General features: G+C 35.9%; 1 protein-coding gene across 4 annotated transcripts in view; it reads right to left on the bottom strand.

The window, feature by feature from the left end:
- ARMC3 (armadillo repeat containing 3) overlaps nucleotides 1-24,771 on the bottom strand; it is a 55,593-nt gene that overhangs the window by 18,809 nt on the left and 12,013 nt on the right. For all 4 annotated transcript variants that reach the window (XM_050892080.1, XM_050892077.1, XM_050892078.1 and 1 more), the window contains exons 4-11: nucleotides 24,416-24,484; nucleotides 23,914-24,089; nucleotides 22,386-22,580; nucleotides 21,404-21,587; nucleotides 15,958-16,110; nucleotides 15,728-15,833; nucleotides 1,857-2,106; nucleotides 533-669 (exon numbers count right to left, since the gene is read on the bottom strand). In XM_050892080.1, the coding sequence (XP_050748037.1) occupies nucleotides 533-669; nucleotides 1,857-2,106; nucleotides 15,728-15,833; nucleotides 15,958-16,110; nucleotides 21,404-21,587; nucleotides 22,386-22,580; nucleotides 23,914-24,089; nucleotides 24,416-24,484 (1,270 nt within the window). The remainder of the gene's footprint in view (nucleotides 1-532; nucleotides 670-1,856; nucleotides 2,107-15,727; nucleotides 15,834-15,957; nucleotides 16,111-21,403; nucleotides 21,588-22,385; nucleotides 22,581-23,913; nucleotides 24,090-24,415; nucleotides 24,485-24,771) is intronic.

The raw sequence follows: 24,771 nt of genomic DNA, 5'->3' as shown, positions 1-24,771 counted from the left end.
GGAGCCCTGTGTCATATTTCTTATAACCTAAACCAGCTTTTGTAATTCAGATATTAATATGTGGAACTTGGACTTTCTAAGAAGGAATAAAATAGAGTCTCTTTTACGTGACTCTTCAGCACACCTGCAGTTAACCAGAGCTTGTAAATCAAATTTAGCCTGTGTGTAATAAGTACAATTTACTGTATATTGAACTTAGCCTGAAACCTTGATTTCAGTTTCATATATATGGGCACTGTAGTCCCTAATTTTAACTGATATAAGCACATCTTCAATATAAAGCCTAATTCAGTCACAGAAACAATAAATGTTTTTATAATTCCAGACAGTTCTCTCTTCAGGCTTACATTTTTTCTTAAGACTTCTGTTACTTAAAATCAATACCATTTCATCTGTAACATCTGTGGTGCAAAAGTAGTTTCTGCTTACCAAAAAGTATAGCTTAACTTTGTTATTCTGCTATAAATATGTAAAGATCGAGAATTCTTGCATCAAAATCTTCCCTCTGCCCCTTGATATTATTTCTACTCACCCTAGCCTGCATAGTTCAACAGCAGTTAGTTCATCACTTGCACAGACCATAACAGCCCAACAGGCATTTCTTCTGACTTCTTCATTCTTAGAATGCAGCAATTCAACGAGTGGTCCCAGTCCACCCGCATTTCTTAACTATAAAAAAATGAAGACATTGCCACTCACATATTTCATCTACGCCAGCAAGAACAGCCTGTGAAATTCACCTTCCGAAACATTCAAGCTTTGTAGACAAGCTATGCTGGGCTGGTAGAACGGCTGTTTATGGGGATTCTGTGCTTCTGTGAACTCTGCATAGGCTGGAGCTGAAGTGAGCTTCAGAGTGGTACAAGGCACACATTCCTTCTGGCTCTGCCTTGCTTTTCAGTTATTAGACTGCGGTGTGGAAACTGAAGAGACTATGCAACCCAAGACTGCCACGGAGAGTTACGCAGCTTTTTCTGTGTTCTGTTACCTCCTAGCAACTAATTTACATCACAATATATTTGAATTTGTATTGTATTGTATGTTTGACAACCTTATTAACATCCTATTCTCTTGTGTGCTACAGTATCTTTCCTATACGTGCTGGAGGAAATATTGCTCATTTGGATTTTTGAAGAGAAAGACATTTTAAGGACACTGAAAGAGGTAGATTAATTATCTATGCCCCTTATTCATGTCCTAATTAACAGCCTTGACCCATGAGAAAACCCCAGCTTATGATCTATGAATGCACATGGCATCATGCTTATTTATAAAAAGAAAATAGTATGACCATTGACAAACAGCAAAAAGTTTATCTTGCTAGATGCCACTGATCAAGGGATTAATTATATTTTGAGTTTTGTCTGAATTATGTTTACTCCATGCATATCCAGTATCTTATTAACCAAGGCCAGACATTGCCGTTCAGGCCTTGAAAGTGGGCAACAGAACAATGCTGAGGGAGAGTAAAGAGGACAGAACTTCTCATCTTCAAAGTTCACCTGACAGTTGCAGCTGAAAGGAACCTTAATGTTTAATGCTCATAAACATGGCGATTAAGATATAGACCTGGTTAAAGCTCACTGAAGCTACTGGAAAGCTGTAAAACATTAATTTGGTGCAAGTAAATACAGCAGTAAAAATACAAATTAAAGAAAACCCTTTCCAAATTCTTATGACAAACTGAGCTAAATTCAGCTGAACAAGCCTATGATGAATGTGAAAAATTAGTTACTATCTAGAAAGCTCGGGGCTTTTAGGACAGACGCAAAATACAAAGATTCTAGGTAAGTATAACACCAACCTCAGGATCTAGAAATGTTATAAATAACCACAGCCTCGAAGAGTAGTTTTACCTCAGTTCTTGCATCAGCATCACAACCAAATGCAGCCACAGCGAATGCTGCTTTGCTTTGCACTTGGCTGTTGGTCGAGCACAATGGTTCTGCAAGTGCATTCATAATACCAGAGCTCTGGATATTTACACGGAATGGCTCTTGCATGGCCAAATTCGTTAGCACTGTGGCAGCATTAGTAATGGCTCCATCTCTCTGAGAGTTCAAGGTATTTACTAATGGCTCAATTCCTTCAGCCTCAGCAACAGCACTAGCAAAATGAAGGAGAAAAAAAAAATCTTTGTTATTTTAGGACCATTTTTTCTTCTTAGTGTGCTGTATTTACCAACTAAATTAGTATTACATTTCAAGATTTTACATATACATATGTCATTTATATACGAGTCATGGTGTGAAGTTCAAGAGGCACAACCTAAGCAGACAAACCAAGTCACAAACTTCAGGATTCTTTAATTTATTAGGACATTGATTCTTTCTGAGGTTTTGAACAAGTGAATTAAATCTTGCATCTTTTCAAAGATGCAGAATTTCTGTATCTTTAGTTCCAGGCAAATGCCTCTGCAGACTCTTATCACCTCTCCCCGTAATCATTCTAGCACTACTTCTAATATGGATTATAGTGCATGGAATATCACGTTGTTGTTCTTTGTGCTGTCTCCATAAATTTCTGTGATCCGAAACCTAGGTGGCATAAACAGAGTACACCAAGTTTCTGCCATTCTTACAGAGTAGGTGTACATGATGCAGTTCAGTGCAATGTAGAACTTATTGAGCTGGCTTTATACAAGCTGATTTAGACAGCAGGAGTACAACAGACACATCAGCCCAGAGTTCAGGGCTGGCTATGACTGTGGTTGCACATCGACTACTCTATTACCAGCAGATCCAGTTTAAATATTCCCTCTGTTCCCAGATGATGTTGCAGCCATGGCTGAAGGGTGGTGCCCCTCAGCAGTGCTGGGACAAACGCTGGTGTGGCCAAGTTCTAAGCTAGATGTGCAAAACAACCTGTTTGCAAATAAAATTGAGGAACATTGTTGGGATTTTTTTAAGGATCATTTAATAGATTTAGGTTAGAGAACAGCCAAGAAAAAAAAACAGTTCAAGAAGTACTACTAAAGAAATAGCAACTTCAGGCAGGAGACAGCAGAAGGTGCAGGCAGCTGCACTATTAGAGGACACATTTGCAAATGACTTAAATCTGATGTGCTGCAAAACTAATAGTCACGTGGGCCTAAATCTCAGTCACAGCAGAAGGAAATGGCCTACAAGCACTTCATCTTAACACTGCTATTCTGCTTCGGGCACTGACCAGGATAGTGCCTTTTAAAAGGAAAAAAAGTCAACTTCATATTTAATATCTGGGATAAAGAATACCTTTGAAAGCACCTGGTGACATGGTCTATAAGGATAGTAAACCCTTGACTACAACTGATGCAGACCCTGAAGAGAGAACATGGCCTGGCTGAGGGGAAACTACCATGCTCTAACAAATCTGAAAAGGCATACGTTTCTGGGTTACCACCTCATTATGTATTCTTTGGTTTCTTTGCCATAGGCAAGAGAGACTACTGATACAAATGTAGTTTACATTCTTCAAATGCCGTAAGATATTCCATAACTTGAGATTTTTGTTGACTTTCTTGCCAAAACTTTGCTTTCTACTAAACAACAGGAACTTATTTCTTTGTCTGTATCATCTTACGTTTGTTTCAGTGGTATTTTTTCCAATGTCATTATAAACCAGCACACTATAAAAATTGAATTGTCTTCCTTCTGAGTTTGTATATAAAATTTGATCAAATGATTTGAGGCATATGTCCAATTTGCTATCTACTCTTAGTAATTTTACATTGGGCTCATCTGTTTGTTAAACAAAAGTTGGCAATATTGTTAGCAATGGAAATGCGCAGATGGCAATTTGAATTTTCCTTGCAACTGCTTTTTATACCCTCTTTTAGTACATTTTGTCTATATCAAAAACATAACAAACTCTCCCACCTCTATATAAGCATATCTAAGCATTTCAACAACAGAAGAGTGTACATTTTTTATAAGTTTTGCTAAATTTCTGTCAACACATTAATAAGAGAAATCTGGATGTGAAAATCTTACTTTTACTGTAACAGCATCTTACCAAAATGTAACTAACCTTTTGGTAACTTTCACAGTTACAAAATAAACACAAGCTTAGAAGTATTACATATACAAGAAACAGTTATGCTATCAAAGACTGTCAAGGCATTGACAAAAACAAAAAACTTCAGGAATGCTGATAGTCACGCTCTTATGCAAACAGGATAGAAAGCAGAATACATGCCCACCTGTGCCATATAATCCCATTACATGGGCAACATGATGTAGATCTTACTGTGAACTCATCTTAGTGCAAGTATCTCCAAACCAGATTTTCAGAGAGGGGGATGCAGATACTCCTGAGCATACCCAGAATGAATCAGCAGAGGCTAACAGGGTTTGTTAGTTTGATCTCTGCCTCAGCTACAAGGTGATGGCAGCTCATGGGTAGTGCTGGAACATGGGTGCAAGGAAGGCTGGCAGGCAGGCCGTAGTTCCCAGTTTGGAAAACCAGGGAAAAGGCAGCAACCCAGGGACTGAAGGTGAGTAGGGTTATTAGCCTGGGTGCAGCATAAAGGTATAGGGCCAGTCTGGTGCTGGCTAATTAATCCTGCTGGAGCACCAGTAACTTTAATGCAAGCACTTCAGTCTCTGTTCAGAAGTGAATCCCATGTTTTCAGATGTCCTGCACTGCACTGGCTCAGACTGTCTTCAATCAGCTGGATTTCCCCTTATCTGGGTGTCCTCCCTCCCCTTCCTTCCTTGACCAGATAAAGAAGAGCTGAAAATGTTTTGTTTGGGTTTTTGGTTTTGGTTTGGGTTTTTGTTTTACTTAGGTAAGGCCACTGTATTTCTAGGTTCTCTGGTTAATATTGTCTTCTCTTCCCCATGAAAATTTTATCCAGATTTCCAGCTTTAGGAGTGCTGTAGCTCTATCCAGGCTGCTGTATATGAAGAAATCCTGGACATGTTGATTGCACATGTAAGGATCAGCTATACACCACATGTATCACAGGTTTACTGGAAAACATCACATTCATAGCACGTCTAACGATGACATGACGTACCTGCTGGCAAAGTGTGGGAGAGACTCACCATACATGCACACAGCCATGCACAGTAAGGCATGTCCATAAGCTATCAGATTTACAGCATTACACAGTATATACACATATACCTTGTCCAAGAAAAAAACCCCACCAAAATCAAACAGTTGTCCTGTACAATGGATACACAGAAATTCCAGGATTTATGGGACAGATCCACTACTCTCGAAATGCATCACTGCATCTCACAGGTGTAGTATATCCAATACTTCTGCAGTAAGTATAGGACTTATTATTCCTATACTACCGTCAATAACACATGTATTCTCCCATAGGAAATCCTCATAAACATACAGTCCCTAACAGACTGATTCCAGGATGACACACGGAACTGAATGATGTAGCCAATCACATTATAAGCAGATTTACTATAATTTCCATAAAGCCAGCAAGTACACAAGTACTTAACAAAAGAGCAAGGTGACAGCTCCTCATGTGTTCAGAGCTGACCTCAGCGAGGTACAGAGCACAGCCAATTTTCTCAAGTGCCACTCAACTTCAAAAAGGTTGAGAACCACTGATTTAGAAGATCATACATATTTATTTCAATCCTGCATTTTACTTCTGCGCAGATTCATTTTGAATCACAGTTTCATGAGTATAGTTTAATGAAGTAGCACAATGGATCACAAGGCAAAAAGAATTCATGTTAGAAGTGACAAGAGCAGGTAAGGAGAGTTGAAGGTAACCAATACCTTTGAGAATAAGATTTTAAGAGGGCATGAACACCTGAGGGCAACGCTGTGTCCTGGTAACAGAGATGCGTACCGAAGAGGTTATGAGGGAAGAAGGAAGAATGGGGAACCTATAGTTCAACTCACTCCTACCCCATAGTTCTCTGGAAAACACAGAAATAGTGCTGTCACCCTGGGCCATGGAGCCCCAGCTGCTGAAGAGACAGCAGTGCCTGACCTCAGAAGGGAGCTGAAAGAATGAATATGCTTAAGTTTTTAAGGTGCTGAAATACTACAACATAAGATCTAAATATGGAGGTCCTCGTTCCCTTCCATCTTGGGCAGAGATATGCACTGTGTAGTTTTTTTATTACAAAGAAACAAAAGCCAGAGGAAGAAGCTTTTACCAGCACTGTCTTTGCCTAATGTAGATCAGCACTAGCCTCATTCCCTGCCTCCAGAACACACACTGCTTCAGACACATCCTACTGAGATGGTGCACTTTAGCAGTGCTCCCACTACAGGACTACATCCTCAAGGAAAAACAGAGCCTTGGTTTAGCTGAAAAAAGGTATATACTTTTTGACGTGGAGAAGAAGTAAATTATATAAATCCACAGCTTTTTTCCTCCACATTGTGTAAAGATTCAAAATACATGAAATTCCCTAATCATGGAGAGAAAAGATTAGGGAAAAGGAAAGAAAATAATAACGGGGGGGGGGGGGGGGGGGGGGAAGGATGTTGCATTTGCAATATCACCACGGTTTTTTGAAAAGTGGAAGCTGACTATCTGAATTACAAACAAACAAACAAGAAAAACCAGACAAGATAGGTGTAGAAATTACAGAGCTCAAATTAAAGTTAAAATAATTCAAATGTTATGATTTATAAGCACATGGTTATGATCATTAGAGTGCCTAACCTAACAGGGTTAGGCATCTACCTTAAGCAGGGTGTACACGGTTCAGGTACCCTAATGACCTTAACCATGCCCTGTAGTGAAAGAGTAAAATTCTGATTACAATTGAATTCAAATTACTGTATTCAAGAATAGCTAAAATATTTTTCCTAAGTGTCATTGGAAAGGCAAACATCAAAAGGTCAGATAATAAATATTTAATTTAAATTATTAATTTTAAATATACATTGTAACAAGTTATTAAGAGATTTTCTTGAAAATTCTCTAAAAGATCACTCAAGACTCAAAGAATAAATGCTGAGAGTTTGAGAAAAACAAATGTTTTCTTTAGTGTTTTTACTGCAAAAATAAATTAAAAGTTGACAACAAAATCATGACCAAAAGTTTCACAGTACAAACTTTTTTTAAACAGTTACTTTGGAGATGCATATGAATTTCACTGAACTGAATATTTTGTTGCTTTAGTTGTCTGGGATGCAATAGGAAACCTCAGACATTGGTAGAGTGTTGTGAAAACTATCATCAGTAAAAATTGGAACAAAACTCTGTGGGTTTTTTAATTTTATTTTTAGGACTGTAAGCTCTCTGGGGCAAGAACCACCTCTTTGTTGGCATCACTTCAAGCATAATAGCTCTGGTCCCTGACCAAGCCTCCTAGCCATGGCAAGAAAGATAACGGATTATTTATTTAGTGCATAGGGAATGGTCCAGCTAGCTTTTCCTCCTGAAGAGAAGGTCTAGCCTAATGCAGAAAGCAAGTATCAGTGTCCAAAGAGCTGACAGAAACCACTGAGACTGCCCCCCAAACCCCTAACCTAAACAACCTCCCATGGAGGGGAGATAGAGAGGAAAAGCAGTGGTGCAGCTTCACACCACTGTTTACTCTGGATTGTGCTTAATTTACACTAGTGAGATGGACACTTCATAAAAATGGTAAAGTACGTTTGGTTTTGCTTCTTCTACCACAACTGAACATAAACTGGTTTATATTAAATTATATTTTTATTCACTTCTATGCTGTTTACTTCCGCCCTTCTGACTGAGGATTTAACACAATTTCTGCTCAGAAAAAATTCAAATTTTTCCTCCTCACAAAGGCCACTGGACTCCTTATGGACTTCATTTTCCAAATGTATTTGCAACTGCATGTTTAATTTCTGTGCAAAATTACTGTGATTGTGTGTGAGGTGCTTAGCTAGCCATTTGTGCCTGTGCATATCTCATTTTCATACATAATTGCATGTAAATTATGCATAAGAATTATGCATCTAATTACACACACATTTTTTAAAATCAACTCTGTGTTAAATTGCATGACTTCTTTTTCACACAAGGCATTTTTGATCCAGCTCTATTACGTAATCTGACTGAGAAAGATCATAACCAGAAGTTTGAAAAACCTCAAGAAATATCTTCCTTTTTATCCCTTAAATGTATTAGTATTCTTCATTTGCCTTGTTATGCCATCAGAATAATCACATCCAATAAATATCTTCTGCATTTACCAAAAATTTCACTTTGTGATATAATTATTTTCAAAAGCAATTGACTGTTGTATATAGTCACTCGTATTTTATTTAAAGACTAATATTACTTCTGTTTTCTTCACTATACAAGGGAAATTAATGTCAGTATGTTTATTCTGAGTAAGGGAATCTAGCACAAAAGACTGATCTAAAATTTGGGGCCCATTTGTGCTACAATAAAAATATTGATGATATCAACAAACCATATTAATTTTTCATTTCAGGAACGGAACCCTCTGTTCCTATTTTTTAATGACAAGTATCTTGGTAAAATATCAACAAACCCAAACCTCAATAAACCTTACAGTCTGGAAGCAATAAAACCTTAAACTGTCTGGGTTAGCAGAGACTGTAATACCTGACCGTCATTTAGCAATACACAGAGATCTTCTAATGTCTGTCATTGAACTCATCTGACAAAGTTACATAGATCTTAGTTCTAAAATTGTAGTATACCTAATTTAAAACATTACAGAGGATTGGTAATGAACTGTCTATTCATGATAGCTGAGCCTTTTAATTATAATATTATTTGCAACCTTTATTAAGAATTTCTGACACTTCCACTATTATGAGAAAGGCTTGAAATTCAGCAATAGAAACCCTTTTTGTCCCTTAAAGATCCTATGCAGCTTCAGCCAGGATAGGCTCATGAAAAAGACACTATCCCCTTCTCCCTTTTTTCTGATCCAAGAAGTAGTGCATGCAAAAATCAGTAACTCAGCACAAATGTCGAGAGTCTGGAATCCACTTTGTTACAAAAGCAAAATAACAGGGAACATTCAGGAGTTGCCAGAGCAGCCTTCACAGAGGTGTAAGGGAAGGAAAGAAAAAGCCAAAGCAGGGTCCTCACAACAACTCATCTGAACAAAGGGACTGAGGAGACAGTGGCTCTTCTTCATTTTTGGAAGCACCAACTGAGGAAGGACAAAAAAGCTGTGCCAAGTCAGTTTCTCTACACATAGTACTTGGACTATGAAGCTTCACCCCATCTTTCACTTCTGGATAGGTCTCTTCTGGACAACTGTGAACTTATGTCAAATGGCAGCAATCTGTTTTGCCTTGCTAAAAGCTCAAGCTCTTATGGTGATCCAGAATGGAGAAATTTATGCTTGTAGTTTTCTCTCTTAAAATTAAATCTCTAAGAAAGTACACATATACTACTATGTTAAGATAAAATTACTGGGGTTGCAAGTCAAAAGGTTTAAAGTTACTTGTGAAAACTTATTTTTACCCCCTTGTGTGTATGACAGTCCAATTAGACAACATGCCACAGTCAGTACACAGGTTAAATTTACAGCAGGACAGAATTAAGTTTGCATGATCAGCCATAAAGCTTCAATGCCCTTATATACACTTAAAATAAATAACTTCACACTATACTAAAGTAAGTTAAAACATATACTTAAATAATTTGCACTTAATTTAGAAATATGCTACAAAGAAAATGTGCATGTAAAAGCACCAATACATTTGTCTGAAATTTACTCAAATGTAAAATAACCCTTGCCAGTTTTCATTCATAAAAAGTATAATTCATCTCAGTGCATATCACTGAATGTCATTGTAGGGATACACACTCAAGAGAAATCATTGTACTTTTACCACTACATAAAACACAGTTTTCTCTCCCAGGCTTAGGAGTCTCCATCCAGGAAGAAAAAAGTTTCACCTGATCCCACAGAAATCTACCATGGGAAGTTACAGGTGACAACACACATGCTCTGAGTGAAATTCCAGCCTTCCTCAGCTAAGATAAATAGGGATCATACTGCAAGGCTTTGAAGGTAGGAGAGTACAAACAGCCCAAAAGATTTTGCTATATCTATAGGGGGTAGAACTTCTATATAGTTACCATTATCCCAATTTAGAAGTGTTCTGTTTTCTGTCTCAAACTATTTTGGATATACTTAAGTTCTCATGCACTTTAGGATGCTGTGACATGAGATTTGTGTTAGATAGAGATGAATGCTCTATATTGGTCTCTGTCTTCAATATAACCCCTGATAGGCAACAGAGGTTACAAACAAACAAACAAACAAACAGGAAAATGCAAATTTTTTTTGTGAAAAAAGAGCTGTGCTGGGAACAAAATGCACCTACAGTGTCTGAGTCTATAGAGGGACTTTTCCATATAGCCACACCTCCACAAAGCTAAGAGAAAAAACCAACAGCTGGCTGAGTGAAACATTTTGCACCTGCCAGCACGGCATGATTTAGGGTACTGTCCATGGGTTGTGTATCGGTCATCTGATGTGATGTTAAAGTCAGTGGGAACCCATTTCTGAATGACATCCCAGCATTAGGCCTCGATTCAGCTTTTCTGCCAAGGGAGAAATTTACTATAAAACATTTTGCAGTTTTCAATGGAAGTCAATACGTAACTTGTAAGGAAAAGCTTGTAAGCTTTTGGGTGATAACCATGTTGTCTTTTTTTCTTTAGAAAGCACCCATCACACTATGGATATACAGTAAGAGAAAGTCAAAACAGGAATCCGTTCATGGCACGAGTTAACTGCTTGTATTTGCATAAGGCTCAGCAGAATGGGTGCTAATGTAATAAAGTAACAACACAAACCACAAAACCCAACAAAATCCCTTTACCTTGCAGCGCAGTAGCTCAAAAATATAATTCTATCACTAGGGGTCAGTATTAAAACATATTACCTTTACACAATACAGCTAGTGACATTCTATTGTTGCTTCCTTCCTTCAGAAACACAAACTTATGTTATAAAGAAGAACTATTAAACCATAAAAAAGACAAAACCTATACAATGGATTATTACCTATTTCTGTTCTTAAATGTAGCTCTCATGTACTAGAAATTTTTGTTCCTGTTCTCATAAATTAACACATATATCCATGCAAATGTATCATCTTAGCTAATACCGACGCTTCAGTATTGATCCATTTATGTGAATTAGGTTCCATCTACAGTCTTGAAAGAGAAAAGCTGTGATTAAGTTTCCCATTTTCTAATAGGGAAGATTACTACCTAGTGATATTACTACCTAATGGTAACAATCATTACTTCCTAGTGATAATAACAAAATTTGAAATGTAAGAAAACTGGATATTCTTTAAATTTATTCCTTGACAGCCATACCCGTCTTAAAAACAATAAAAATCTGTAGTGGATACTGAAAATCTTCGTTTAAGAAGGTGAGAGACTCTCACTACAGGTGAGCATTATCCATATGGAATAGACTGAGGGTCTGTATTTTGGGTCATTAGATCAGTATATAAATTTCAGTTTGGAATAGATGCAACACCCACTGAAGTCAAGGGAACAACTCACTTTCTCCTCACTGGGCACTCCCCATAGCCAATGAGTTCCCAACCTATCTTCCTATGCCCAACCTACTCCCAGATCTTGGAAATCTTGATACATTTGAGAAAGCATACATTCAGATGCTGTGATAATGCTTGTAACTGCCTATATGGACATAATTTTGCTAACGTAAATAGGTCCACTGATTCCTATGAAGAATTAAAGAATTAGAAAATTAAATAACATCAAGCTTGCTGACTTTGCAATTTTTGGGATGATACTTTACTATCTTGAATCCAGATATAATACTTAGAAATATGTAACATGACACTAATTATAAACCCCAGGAGAAATATTCTGCCAGATCATAAGTCTGTCATGTACCACAATTTCCTGCAGCCCTTAGTACTGCTGAACAAAAAACACCCCTCTCCTTCTTCCCCCAGACCAAACTCTAACTGAATGCTATAAATTTTGCACTTAAAATAAACAATTTAAGACAAATATTATTGGGGCTGTTAATTAGTTTTCATGTCCAGTACAAAGCCCTAAATTTCAGAGCATATGTTTTTCTTTAGTGGTAACTCCATTAGGTGCCCAGAATTCAGACATTGCCAGATTTATGAACACAGCTATTAGAAATGGCATTTGTGCTATGACAATACTGAAGAAAAGAGCTGGTCAAATTAATGTCTGACTAACTGATACACTTGAGATCTTATTTCTATGTGTTACTTCTAACTAATATCATATTTATATTTAACACAATTAGCTTATCCTAAATACATGAAAAGTGAAAATAATTTATTATACTTTAAATGGGAAAAAATAGGCATAGGCTGAAGTAAAACGTTTGTTCTGTAGTTAGTTGTATAGCACAGAATAATTTATTTTTCTGTCCAATAGATGGCACTGCTGTTTCTTTGTTTGTGTGTAATTTTTCAATTTGTGCATAATGTACATTATTGAAGTGACTGCGCCTACATTTCCCGATGCTTGGACACACCAAAAATAGACAGATTTCATAGATTCTTTAAAATGGCATTCTGCTGTCCAAATAACTGTATACAGTTTTCAATAAAGCAAGGCAGTGTTCTGGATTAAAAAATGTGAAGTGGATGCAAATACCCAGCTGAACGTAATTCTCCTCTTCCCAGAAGCAGACCACAGAAACAAATTCTGACACATGTATCAAGGATGGCCTCAGAACTACACACATAGTAATATAAAAAAATAATTTCTTTATCATATGTTAGAATAAGTACATGGGATTTTAAACTGCAGTATACTTTGCAATTTTATTTTTATTTAGCCTAATTATTAACAAGTTTACAAAGAACGTATCATCAATATACAGCAGCATTAAATTTCTGTCATTACTTTATGATAAACTTCTGATAAAAGCATGATCTGGAGGTGTCAATCTGTAAACTAATTAGGCATTTGACCACCATACTTTTTTCTATGTGCTACTGAAGCATGACACAACATCAGCTCTGCAGCAAAAACTTGAATGCTGAAATATTTTAGAAGTTATTTACAGTAATTTTTATGTGTTCTGGTAGAGATCATATTGAAAATCCATGTTTTCCAGTAAACCTGAAAACTCAAACCGTTTGTATGGGACTCGTGTTCTCTTCTGCTCTAGAGCTGTGGTTAAAATACTACAGGGGCCAGAGTCATTCATTAATTTATTTATTTTTGCCAAACCGTGGTTGCTTGGGGACTTGTGTGAAATGACAAGCTGGTCTCTGTCCCGTTCATCGTGAACAGGTGTTCTAATTACAAAATCTCCACCATATTTGACACCTTTATTAGCTGTCTCAGTTGAGAAACAAAGGATTGATTGGGCAGGGGTATAGAACTAGCCTTTCATTGCTGTGGGGAAGCACCTAAAGGTCAAGGTTAATATACATTAGTGGGGGGTAGTATTGCCCATTGCCTATGCTGTTCTTGTGTTATTAATCAATGGAAGACTTTATCCTTATGAGCTAGCTATTGTGGGAGCCTTAATTACACAATTTGTTTTAACTTCTATTTTTTTTACATATTATATGAAAAGCAGACAACACTTCTTGACCAAGTATTCCTAACAAACAAGAACAACAAATCTCCAGCAAAAATACCAGTGTCTTGTACTCTGTTTACATTCTGTAACATATACTGTACAAAATGAAAGGGTAAGGTACACATCCTTCAATCAATATAATACATGCAAAAATGCTCATGAAATGAAATATGGCACAACACATGTATATGAGTTCAACAAGGTTGAATTTTTGGCTGGCCAGTAAAAAGTGAAAACAATTATAGTAAACAGTCTTCCCCTTTACTGTAGCCATTTTGTTCTGGCTACATAAGGTCTACCTGCTACTACTAGCTTTATGATTTAATATTCTTGGAGGGTTTATAACAAGAATCTAATATATAACCAATAAAAGGGCAGTAGTCTCATTAGTCTCATTTGGGACCAGAATATTATCAACATAATTACACAGCAAAGTCACATTATTATAAAAGTGTATCAGCATCTTCATTTATATATACACACTTATTTTCAGTGGTTTACAAGACACACACACAAAATATTCCGGAATGAAATATGACTATGGTAACTCAATCTGGAATGCATTTTCTCCAAACTATTTTTTTTCCCTAGTATATGAATGTAAAATAAATATGGGCCAGATACTCAGTCAGTGAGCTGGAACTATACCAATTTGTATCAGCTGAGGGTTCAACTCTATATACTCATTTATAGATCCTAGTCACACTTGGACCCTTCTATGACTTATTAATGGTTTTGATTTAGAAATGAAGCTTTGAAGTAATTATGTAGTCACATGGCATTCATCCAACATACATATTTAATGTAAATTATTGCTTCCTGATTTTCACAGAAGACCTGTGATTAGATTATCTGGTGCTTCCATATTGTACTTGGAGCTGGATTGCAAAGAGAGAGAAGTATATGTAAGCCACCTTTACAATTTCCTGACTCTGCCCAGCAAGAAACAAACACGGACTCCATTATAATGCAGAGGAACAGAGACAGCTATTTCCCTGCCTGAGGTCTCACAGAATTGTTCTAGCAGTTGAGCTAAACAATGTCCTGACTATCTCCTTGGCAAAAGAAACTGAATGAGTTGGCATAAGCTGCTATACCAACTCAAAACTCTCTAGAGATTCCCTTTTCACAATGTGACACCTCAAAGGGCTGTGCTATGAAAAACAGCTGTAGCAGAGCTGAAAGTTTGACCCCTAGACTCCAGTACTGTGCTCTTTTTATGTGTGTATGACTCCCACTGACACCAACTGAAGAGTCATGCACATGAAGAGAGCAGAATATCAGACCAAAAAATCTACTATGTGAATCTGAGAACAGAGTATTATTCTCTTGTGTCAAATCATGGCTCCATCTGGTAACATTAAGTGAATACTGGTGACTATTAGAGCTGAATCAATAAATTGAAACAAATAATTTATTTGGTGAGTTATTTTACTTTTTCACTTCAAAGAACGCCTGTGAATGGATTACAACTTCCTTAAGTATATTCCAGGAAACTTTTAAGGAATTTTATTTTATGGTTTGTTAGTTACATGTGATTGCTCATATACGTCAGACTGCTCTGTTTCTTTTCCGTGAACAGAACTTTTAATAGAGTTGGGATAACAGAACTCTGCAACTGACAGTAGAATTTAGTTGATACAATTATTTTGGAACTTACAGTCAGCTAACCATCCTTTGTTAGTTATTGTGGATACTGAAGTTACACTTCTGTTCTTTTAGAGAATGAACTATGAGCATTCTCTATTACTTGGAAAACAATAAAAAAAGAAAGACAATGCCAATATTCAGAATATCTGAGTGCTATCTCCCTCAAAGACTGGGTTTAAATCAGTCAAAAAAGTTGCATGAACCGTCAAATTTTAAAGGATACCTTACTGATTTTGAATTTTCAAAAAATATCCCACATTGAATGCCTTAGATTACGAGGCATATTTTCCTCATATGTTCTCTTCAAAACATGATTTATATCTCTGCTTTCATTACATCTGCTTCATACCTTTCCTTGATAAAGCAAATGTTAGTAGAGATAGCGTAACTCTTGTAACACTGATGAGAACCAACCTATTCCAGATGACTCATAAGCACCAAAAAGTGCCTTACAGTCAAATTCAAACAGACCTGCCTTGTAGGATAAGGACAAGATGAGGCATTCTTTAAAAATCAAAATATTATCACTTGTGTTCAGATTAGTGTTTTAAATAATAACTTAATTATTGCAGACTCACCTTGCATTACTAGGACTGGCTGCTGTCAAATTAGCTAATGCTGTCACTGCAGCTTCTTTTACCTCTTCATTGTCACTGCTTAGCAACTGTACTAGCTGGGGAATCCCTTTGAAAGAAATAATTGTATACATCAACCTTTAAATAAACCATGGCAGTCTGCAAAATTATAATATGCTCCTTATAAAAGGAAAAGCACAGATTCTGAGTTCATCCCTTCCCACCTTACTTACCCTGGAGTCCAAATGCACGTTTGCTAGCTAAATTCTCACACATGGCAGAAATTGCTTGGGAAGCAGCAACTTTAACTCCATCATTATCAATTTCCAAAAGGTTTATGAGACACTTCTCAACCTCTTCCTCATTTAAGATTTTTCTATTTTCAGCTGTAGACGAAAAAGAACAATAGCATTAATCTGCATTCATTTTCCAAATCAGTGAAAGGACATGAATTTGATTTCATATAGTTGTTTCCAACAGAACACTTGCTTTTGATACCATGGAAATGGAAATATTTTGGTAACAGAGGCACCAGCAATGAAGAAATGTGCACAAAGGACCTGATCCAAAACCCATTAGACTTCAGTGAACTCTGAATCAAGCCCAAAAGATGACTATTGAATACAGCTTTAAACATACATAGCCCAACAGAATGCAAAGTCTGTTCTCTATAAGACTTAAAACCGCAGAATGCGTACAGGCTTGATGAAAACAGCTTTTCCAATTCAACAGATCATACTTACTCAGGATCATGCTTAACTTCGGTTTATGGTAACAAAGTCCAAATGCATAAAATTGAAGAACATACTAGTAAATGTACAATTGAACCTGGTGGAGTACCAGTTAACATACTACAATAGCCAAAAAAAGGCAAGGAGTGTTAAAAATTGAATTTTAAATTCTGCACAGCTTGCAGTTCTTCATTAATGCACACTGTGCAGAGAATTTCAATTTTGTATTTTAGCCTGGTGACACAGGGTTCACTGCTGACCTACACTGCAATGATCAGCAGCAGCTAAGGAAGGACATAGATGTTCCCTTCCTCTACACAAGCAACAACATAGAGCGTCTACAGAGTATCTACAGACATCTGACAATTATACTAATAAACTCACTCGTCCCAAAATGGATGAGATCAGAAATGCAGGTGTTTGTTAGAAAGAGCCCTGAGTGAAACTTTCTCAGCCAGAAAGGCGCTGGACAGTATAGAAGTTCTACAGTTATGAGGGTCAATAAACATTTAACCATATGCATAACTTAAAGAGGATTAATTACATGCTTGAAGTTATATCTACATAGTAAAATTTTCAAATGCATGAAAGAAATTCAGGAACTGAGAAGTCAGTAGAACTTCGACACATTTGGAAATTTTACCAGTGCTTACTAATGCTTTGAGGGATCATTCCCTTATTTGGACTGTTGTCTTACAAATAAAAAGTCTAAAAAGGAAAGAAAAATATTGTAAGTCTTCTTTTAAATAAAACTGAATTGGTAGTGAATAAAAGTAAACAAATAGAAGTCCATAAAGCCAATGAAAAGAAAGTTTGATTGAAAATCTAGTTACAGCAGAAATGACTCAATGCACATAGATGAGACGGCTAGCCATTTTCTCCTCTCTAGCTCAATTTTAAATATTTTTAGAATCATCACAGATACGCAACTGAAATCACAAAGCAAAAGATGCAAAAAATAAAACAGAGAGGATTTTAAGTGTCAGCAGAACCTTGGCCACAACCTTGATGCATATCAGCCAGCTCTCAAGAGAAGGCCTTAATTGGGATCACAGACTGTTTCGACAAGTATCAAGTGTGACGCTGGCCTGTTGCTTGCCAAAGTAGTCCATAATCCCTAATAATGATCTCTAGAGGTTCTTCGTGCCTCGGGAATTTGGTTCTTGTACAGCAAGTTACTTATTACTATACAGATTTTCTTAAAAATTATTCTTGCTTTTAAAGGCAGTTATGATGATAGGTGTTTCGTTTTAAAGATAATTTATGCCTATATGAAATAATAATATGAATAATTCATTTTAATGAGTGAAAATACTGATTTAAAATATTTTAAACAAAATAAAGGATTTTTCAATAATGTGGAAAAACAAATTTTGGATTTGAATTTATGGTAAAGAGTATGCACCTATATTTAGCTAGCTAGACAGATGAAAATTATTAATATTTTAAGATCCAGGTGCCAATTCTATTTAAGGGATGAATATTTTCTGCTGATCCTCTCTCTGTTGTTATGAGTTGTTTCCTTTGTTTCCTTTACTATAGAAAAGAAAGAGTGTACGATTGAAAAGCATCCTTCGTACTTAAGCACTTCTCATGTCAGTGCCAACACCATATTTACAGCGATGAATTTCTTGACCCCTAAGTAATTTGAATACATTGATTTAACATGAAATAAAATACTTGGGCACACTCAACTAAAAGAGTCTGGAGTACTAACACTTCTGTCCAGTTTTTGGTGCAATGACCCCATCATGAGCCAACCTTTGTTTTTCAATATATTTTCCTATTTCCCCTTCTTACTCCAAAATCATGATCAGAGTTCTACTGATTACCTATCCAGTTCACTGTCATCACCTTATGGAATTATTTATACCAATTTCAAATGAAAAAAAGTTGATGTTAAATAGTATCATGACCTCTCATTGATCTTGAGTGGAGATAACCCAGATAAATAAAAACCTGTATTATGAAAAAGCATATGTTAATTCAGCTACAGAGCATGTTTAGTATGCTCCCTTTTGAAAGGATTTGCATTTAGAAATATGTAAAGAACGGGGAGAGCTTCAAACCAGAAGTTTGGCAGGGTGAGGCCAAACTCAAGTAAGCATGATCATCACTTTCTCCATACACACTCCATAGCATTTGGTTGTTGCTGGTGTGTCTGGCATTGTCAGGGGAAAGTCAGGCCCTCCTTAATCAACAGTCCAGATAATCCACTCACAGATATTCAATAATTTATAGCATTAAATTATAGTTTGCATTCTGAAATGACTGCATTATTTGCTGGGCAGGGAAGGAATCACAGTAAAATTCACCACTGTAATTCTGAGCATACAAAATAAAACCACTGATAAATTAATATATTAAATTCAAAAGTATGTTACAGAACAAAACAAATTTTCAGGGGCAAAGGGATAATGATTATGTATAGAAATATGATCAATTTTAATTTACTTAAACAGAGCAGCATCCTAAAGATGCTATTTAAAACTGAATATATTGTTTGTAACATGTAATTTATTCTGATATTGAGAATAGCTCTTAAGGGATACATCTGTCTTATAACAACAACAACAAAAAGTTACAGGAGTCCCTTTCCAAAGGGCTGAAAGGGACATAAACCAAAACTGTTTGCTATGATCACATCTATCAGGAAAATAACAAAACTAAATTCCATCTGTCAACAATAATATTTTCAAAACCAGACACTGTGATATACTCAGCTGCCAGGATTAAAAAACCAGATAGATACATGTTCTATCATAGCAGAAGTAAGTTTTTCATTTCAATGAAAAGCACTATTTTTTTTCTCAAGTATGCAGGAAATGTTGGTAAATTACAATCACAATTATCAAACCTGAATAATGTGGGTTACCGTATGGCTATAGCAAATTTAATGAAAAAGTCATAAAAGAACTTAGAGCTGTGTTGTATTATATTGGATTTACATCAAGGCAAGTATTAGTATAGTATACATCAGTGTTGCAGTTTGGATAGGCTGTTTAGTATATTTACAACCAGAATCCAAACAAACAAACAAGAACTGCAAATATTTCTGTTTTCTTTTTGCGCTTGGACTCTTTCTTATAATGGCCCCAATGCCGCTTTTCTTTCCATTGGAAGGCTGACTTTAGACCAGTAGCTCTATGTATCTGAAATAAATTCAGTACTTCTGGGGGCCATGTTGAGCAGCAGGTTTACTGGACTGTGTTTTCCACTGCACCAGTACAACATGTTGCCCCTTGTCTAACTGGTTGTCGCCAAAATTCTACAGCTTGGAAGCAAATATTTTAAATCTTCTTTTGATCTATTTTCCCAGCTTGCTGCATCCATACTAACTGTCATAGGCTGAAGAAGAGAGCAAACCTTTATAACGAAACCACATTGACTCCATTTGTAAAGAAGTATGACAAGAAGATGCATCTTCACTGACGGTAACATCCCATGATATAAGATCATAGGCAGTACTGTAATATATTATGTGTAGTTCTTGCCACTGTGCTTTAAAAATGTTATATTCAGACATGCTTCTACTAACAGCTACTAAAATATTAGGCCACAAAAACTGAAAAAGGTGTGAAAGAGGAAAAGAAGGCTATGCTTATTTGAAAATAAATATGAAAAAGGAGTAAGATGTAGTAGAAAGTAGTAGGAGCAAATATAAATCTGCTTAGCATACTACTTACAAGCCTGTCACAGGACTATAAAAATGATACTGACAGTCCTAAGTAGCATAATAAAATGACAATTCAGGAAAATACACAAAGAAATACTGGCATAAGAAGGTCCCCTCCTATCTTTGATACCTAAACATTAATGAAAATAATTTTCAGTGACTTGCAAAGCTTCCGATAGATAATGATAAAAGCATACAGAAACCCACAGAATACTAGGAAAGGTAGATTCCACTCTTTTCATGTATCATTTGCAATCCAAATAATTACAAATATTCAGGACGTCAAACTGAGGAAGGTGAGAAAAGAATTGGAAAGATAGGATGGGGAGAGAAGAAAGGAGGTCTGAAATACTATAGAAAGCAGAGATTATTTTAGCCATGTATTAAATTAGATATCATATTTGTAAAATACACATAAATTAAAGCCATGATTCAACCACAAGATGATAGAAATATGAATGAAATATTTAAGCTCTACTGTCATAGTTACTGTCATCAAAATCCCTTGACAGAATTAAAATCTTCTATAGACAGAAATATGTTATTTCTTACATTGCATTTTGTTACATAGCACTACTAGGCATATGTTGCAACTCAGAAGCCAATGTATGGAAGGAATTTCAAATGTAGATTTATTTAAAGAGCATCCTTGTGGGCAAAAATGATGAGCATGTTCTGCCTAACTCAGAATTCCTTGGTGAATTAAAGAAAAGTGTATAAAAAAAGAACTATAGGATGAATAATTATAAAAAGGTGACAAAGAAACTATTTAACTCCACTGGGAATATTAATCTGCAAGCCATTTGAAAGGCTTTTTTTCATATCCCTGTTAAAGGAATTTGTATTTGAAATTGCCTGACATTTAGACGAGCAGTTGTAGGCAAAAGGAAGCAAGCTTGCAATTAAGTCTTAACTGATAGTGATGAGAAATAGAGCCAGCAAAGGTGGCTTAAGATGGCAGTTACCTGGCATCACTAAACAAAAGATAAAGATCATATTTTCAGAGCTCCATTTTCCTTTTTGAGGACAGCATTTTGCAAGAATGTATTACACTTAAAATAAATTGAGGCAAAATCTTAACATTTTCATATATATATATAGCCTAGTATCCAATTGCTGCTCTGATTGGCAAGATTCATCACTGTAATTCATTCTTGCCAGTGTTTTTCTCAGCACAAGTACTACCCTCAACCAGATAAGACGGCCTCATTCTGGATGAAAATTTACTTCGTAAACAAATTCATGTCCATGGATTTTTAAAAAGTCACATACAGTCATAAGCTGCTTTGGTAATTGCCTTTGCTGCATTCTTCTGAATATCAGGAACAGTAGAGACTCCTACAAATGAAAGTAGCTTTTTAAGGCCTCCTGTCTGCTGAATCAGTTGTAGAGTATGCACATCTTCCAGACAATTTCCCAACACGGCAAGAGCTTCCACATGTAGATCACTGAATTCCTAATAAGGAAAAAACCCCAAACAAATAACCTTCAAATCAGGCTTAAAATATCTTTGGCTTTTAACTTTGTAGGATAATTGTCAAAACTTTCTTTTGGACGGTTTATTCATACTGGAAAGTACATCTTTTCATACTCGTATTTTTTGTATAATTTCTTTGATGTGCCTTAGGATGCAATTTATCAAAAATAGTAAAAACCCCAAAAGTTTCTCATTTACATCAATGTGGGTTAGGCAGGTATTTCGAAGGGACCCGTCACCTTAAAATTTCAAAAACTTCACAAATTTCTCTATGCATTATATTTCCCATGGTGACATCTGAACTCCAGAAGCACAAAATGAGTCTCATAATAACATAAACAATGACATTTCCAAGGTAGGAAATTATATTTAAGGCCATTGATATCAAAGTAAATTCAGAAAAAAAGATCAGTGCTCAAACTAGGAACCAGCACCAGAGTTCAGCGTATAATCAAAAATTTTGAGAAAACATTGTAAAAAAAGATATATGGTGAATTTTTCTGATATTTACAACAGTTTGAGAAATGGACAGTAATGCAAAACAGTATTGCTAATAGCAATAAAGCAATAAAACAAATACAAACATTTTGGTGAATCCCTTTGCTCCCTTTCTTAGTAAGCTAGGTATCCTAGCTTATCCTATTTCTATCATAGTTAGCTCCAAGTAAGGAGCTCTTTCTTTTTTTATCACTCTTCCATAACATGAATAATATTTCTCATTAGTCAGACAAACATTAGCAGCAAGAACAAAAAACTTTTAAGGCAAGTGAACTGTACATTGGTTTCCAGTATCTTCAGAAGACAATCTAATCCTTTATTTTCTCCCAGTATTATCCTGGTTTCTCTGTCTTTGCTAATTACTTCTAAGGTTTTAAGGGCTAACAACTGAATAACTGGGTATTCAGATTTCAGTAGTTCCAGCAAGGGTGGAATTACATTCAGTGCACGAACTGCAGCACAGCTTTGAAAATCCTGCAGTAAAATATTCAACAAAGAATGTTAGTGATAGAGAATATAATAGTACATCAATTCCTGACTTTACAGAAAGCACACCAAAAATCTGATTTCAAACATACAAAAATGAGGCAATATTCCAGAACTTCCAGTTCTGAAGATTTCTTTCTTTTCAGCTAAGAATCAAACTGAATATAATCAAGCCCCACCAACCTTAAATTCCAATTTTTTTGCATGACTGAAGTACACACTACAGAATCTAGTCCTAACGAAGCCTATTTACTCCTGTTTTTGCCACGTTTGTCTCAACATACATGTTTCTTCGAGAAAGTTTTTTAAATTTAGTTTCATTATTTTTATTTACCTCAGTGGGGGGAAAAGTTTTCACACTCTACTGTGGTTGCCTGGTTATATCTTCTTTTGTTTTAGTAATTATAGAATGACAATTTAAAATTTCAACTTTAAACAGTGTATATGCAGCTTAATAAAAAGACAGTAGTAGATTATATTAAAATAGAAAAATAAATAAATAAATTACAATTTGCTTTTAAATAGCTTATTGCACATGTGCAGCATGCAATTATCCTTATCAATATAAGCAAGCACCAGGTGCAGTTATCCAGATATACCCTGCAACAAAGACAGGGAGATAGTGAAAAAGGAGAAAGAGTAAAATGTGATTCTGAATAGACACGCTCTGATGCCCCAAAAGAGATAGAGTTATAAACTGAATTCATTATTGAATTGATTCGCTTAAGCCATGGAAGAGAACAGCCATACAAATGCACCATTCTTTTGCTAAGCAGCATATGGATGACATTAGTGCTGAGTGTGAAAGTAGCCAATAACAATTCTATTCCTCCCAGTATGGAAAGTAGCTGTTGACAGCATTCACCTATCATTAAAAAGATGTTCAAAATTTTGACTACGGACTTGCTGGCCAAACCAAGGCACAATGAAATTGCTAGTTCTTTAACTTACAGGATTTTTCCAACCTTTTGGATAGACAGGTTATAACTCTCATTACCGAGATTAACATTTTCCAACTAAGAAAAAAAATTCATATTTAATTAAAAAAATCCGAATCTGATTCTGATCTCACTTAAATTGCTGTACAGCATGGATAATTGCATTAAGTTCAACAGAGAGTCAAATCAGCTATATTCATAACTAATGTAACAATCAGGGACTTGGGTGTAATGTTTTCAAATGCATTGATGAACACTGGGGAGTAAAGGAACCAAATATTTTAAAATTATTAACCTCACAGAGGATGGCGAGGGCAGGGGAGTGCTTATCTGCCTCTATAATTTAAAACAACAACAACAACAACAACAACAACAAACTTTACCTGCACCAGGAGGTAGATACATTCAACTGAATTCTTCTTAACATCAGGATCAGGGCTACCTAGCAGTCTGATAAGTGGTTCTAATCCACCTTGCTCAAATATATGTACTTTAGTAGTATATTCAACAGCCATATGTGCTAGACAGAGAGTAGCAAATTCATGGATAACTACATCTTCTATGGGGAAAAAAAATATTTTGATCAAGTTTTATTCAGCACAGTATATGTTCACTAATCCAGTGGTTTAAAATACTATTTGAAGTCAATAAACAATAGCTGTTAATCATACCTGACATCTCCATAAACATGTTGCTCCATCTGTACAACATAAAACACTACTCAGTGAGTAACAGAGCTACTCCTATAAAAGCAATTACCTATTTAACATGTAGTATGACAAATCATAAGTTACAAGGAAGATTTTATTAAATTGTCCAATCAAATGGCAATCATAAATTATTTCTGAGTGTATTTTTGCACAAGGAATGAATACTGCAAGCTACCTTCTGGCTCCAGCCGTGATATAAGTGAATTTGTGACATCCAGTTCCCTCAGTAACTTCTTGACATCATCTACAATGAAATAAATACAAATATGAAATCTTTCGTTTGGCAATCTTGGCTGAGTAAAGAAACAGATTCTGCTCCAAGGGAAATGCACTTATGGTTACTCCCTGAGTGACAAAAAGATCTGACTGGGAATGACACACAACTGAAGTTGTACCAAGATCGTAACAGGCTCAGAAAACATAGAGGAGATTTTCAAGTACCAGATGACATTCTTTGACATTTGATACATACGAAGTTCCTCAATACTTTATTGAAACTTTATTCAAAATACTTGCATCTAGCAGGTTCTG

This window comes from Gymnogyps californianus, chromosome 2, assembly GCF_018139145.2.
Source record: "Gymnogyps californianus isolate 813 chromosome 2, ASM1813914v2, whole genome shotgun sequence".
Taxonomy (NCBI): domain Eukaryota; kingdom Metazoa; phylum Chordata; class Aves; order Accipitriformes; family Cathartidae; genus Gymnogyps; species Gymnogyps californianus.
Note: the sequence above shows the minus strand (reverse complement) of the source record. Positions and strands in the feature narration are given on the sequence as shown.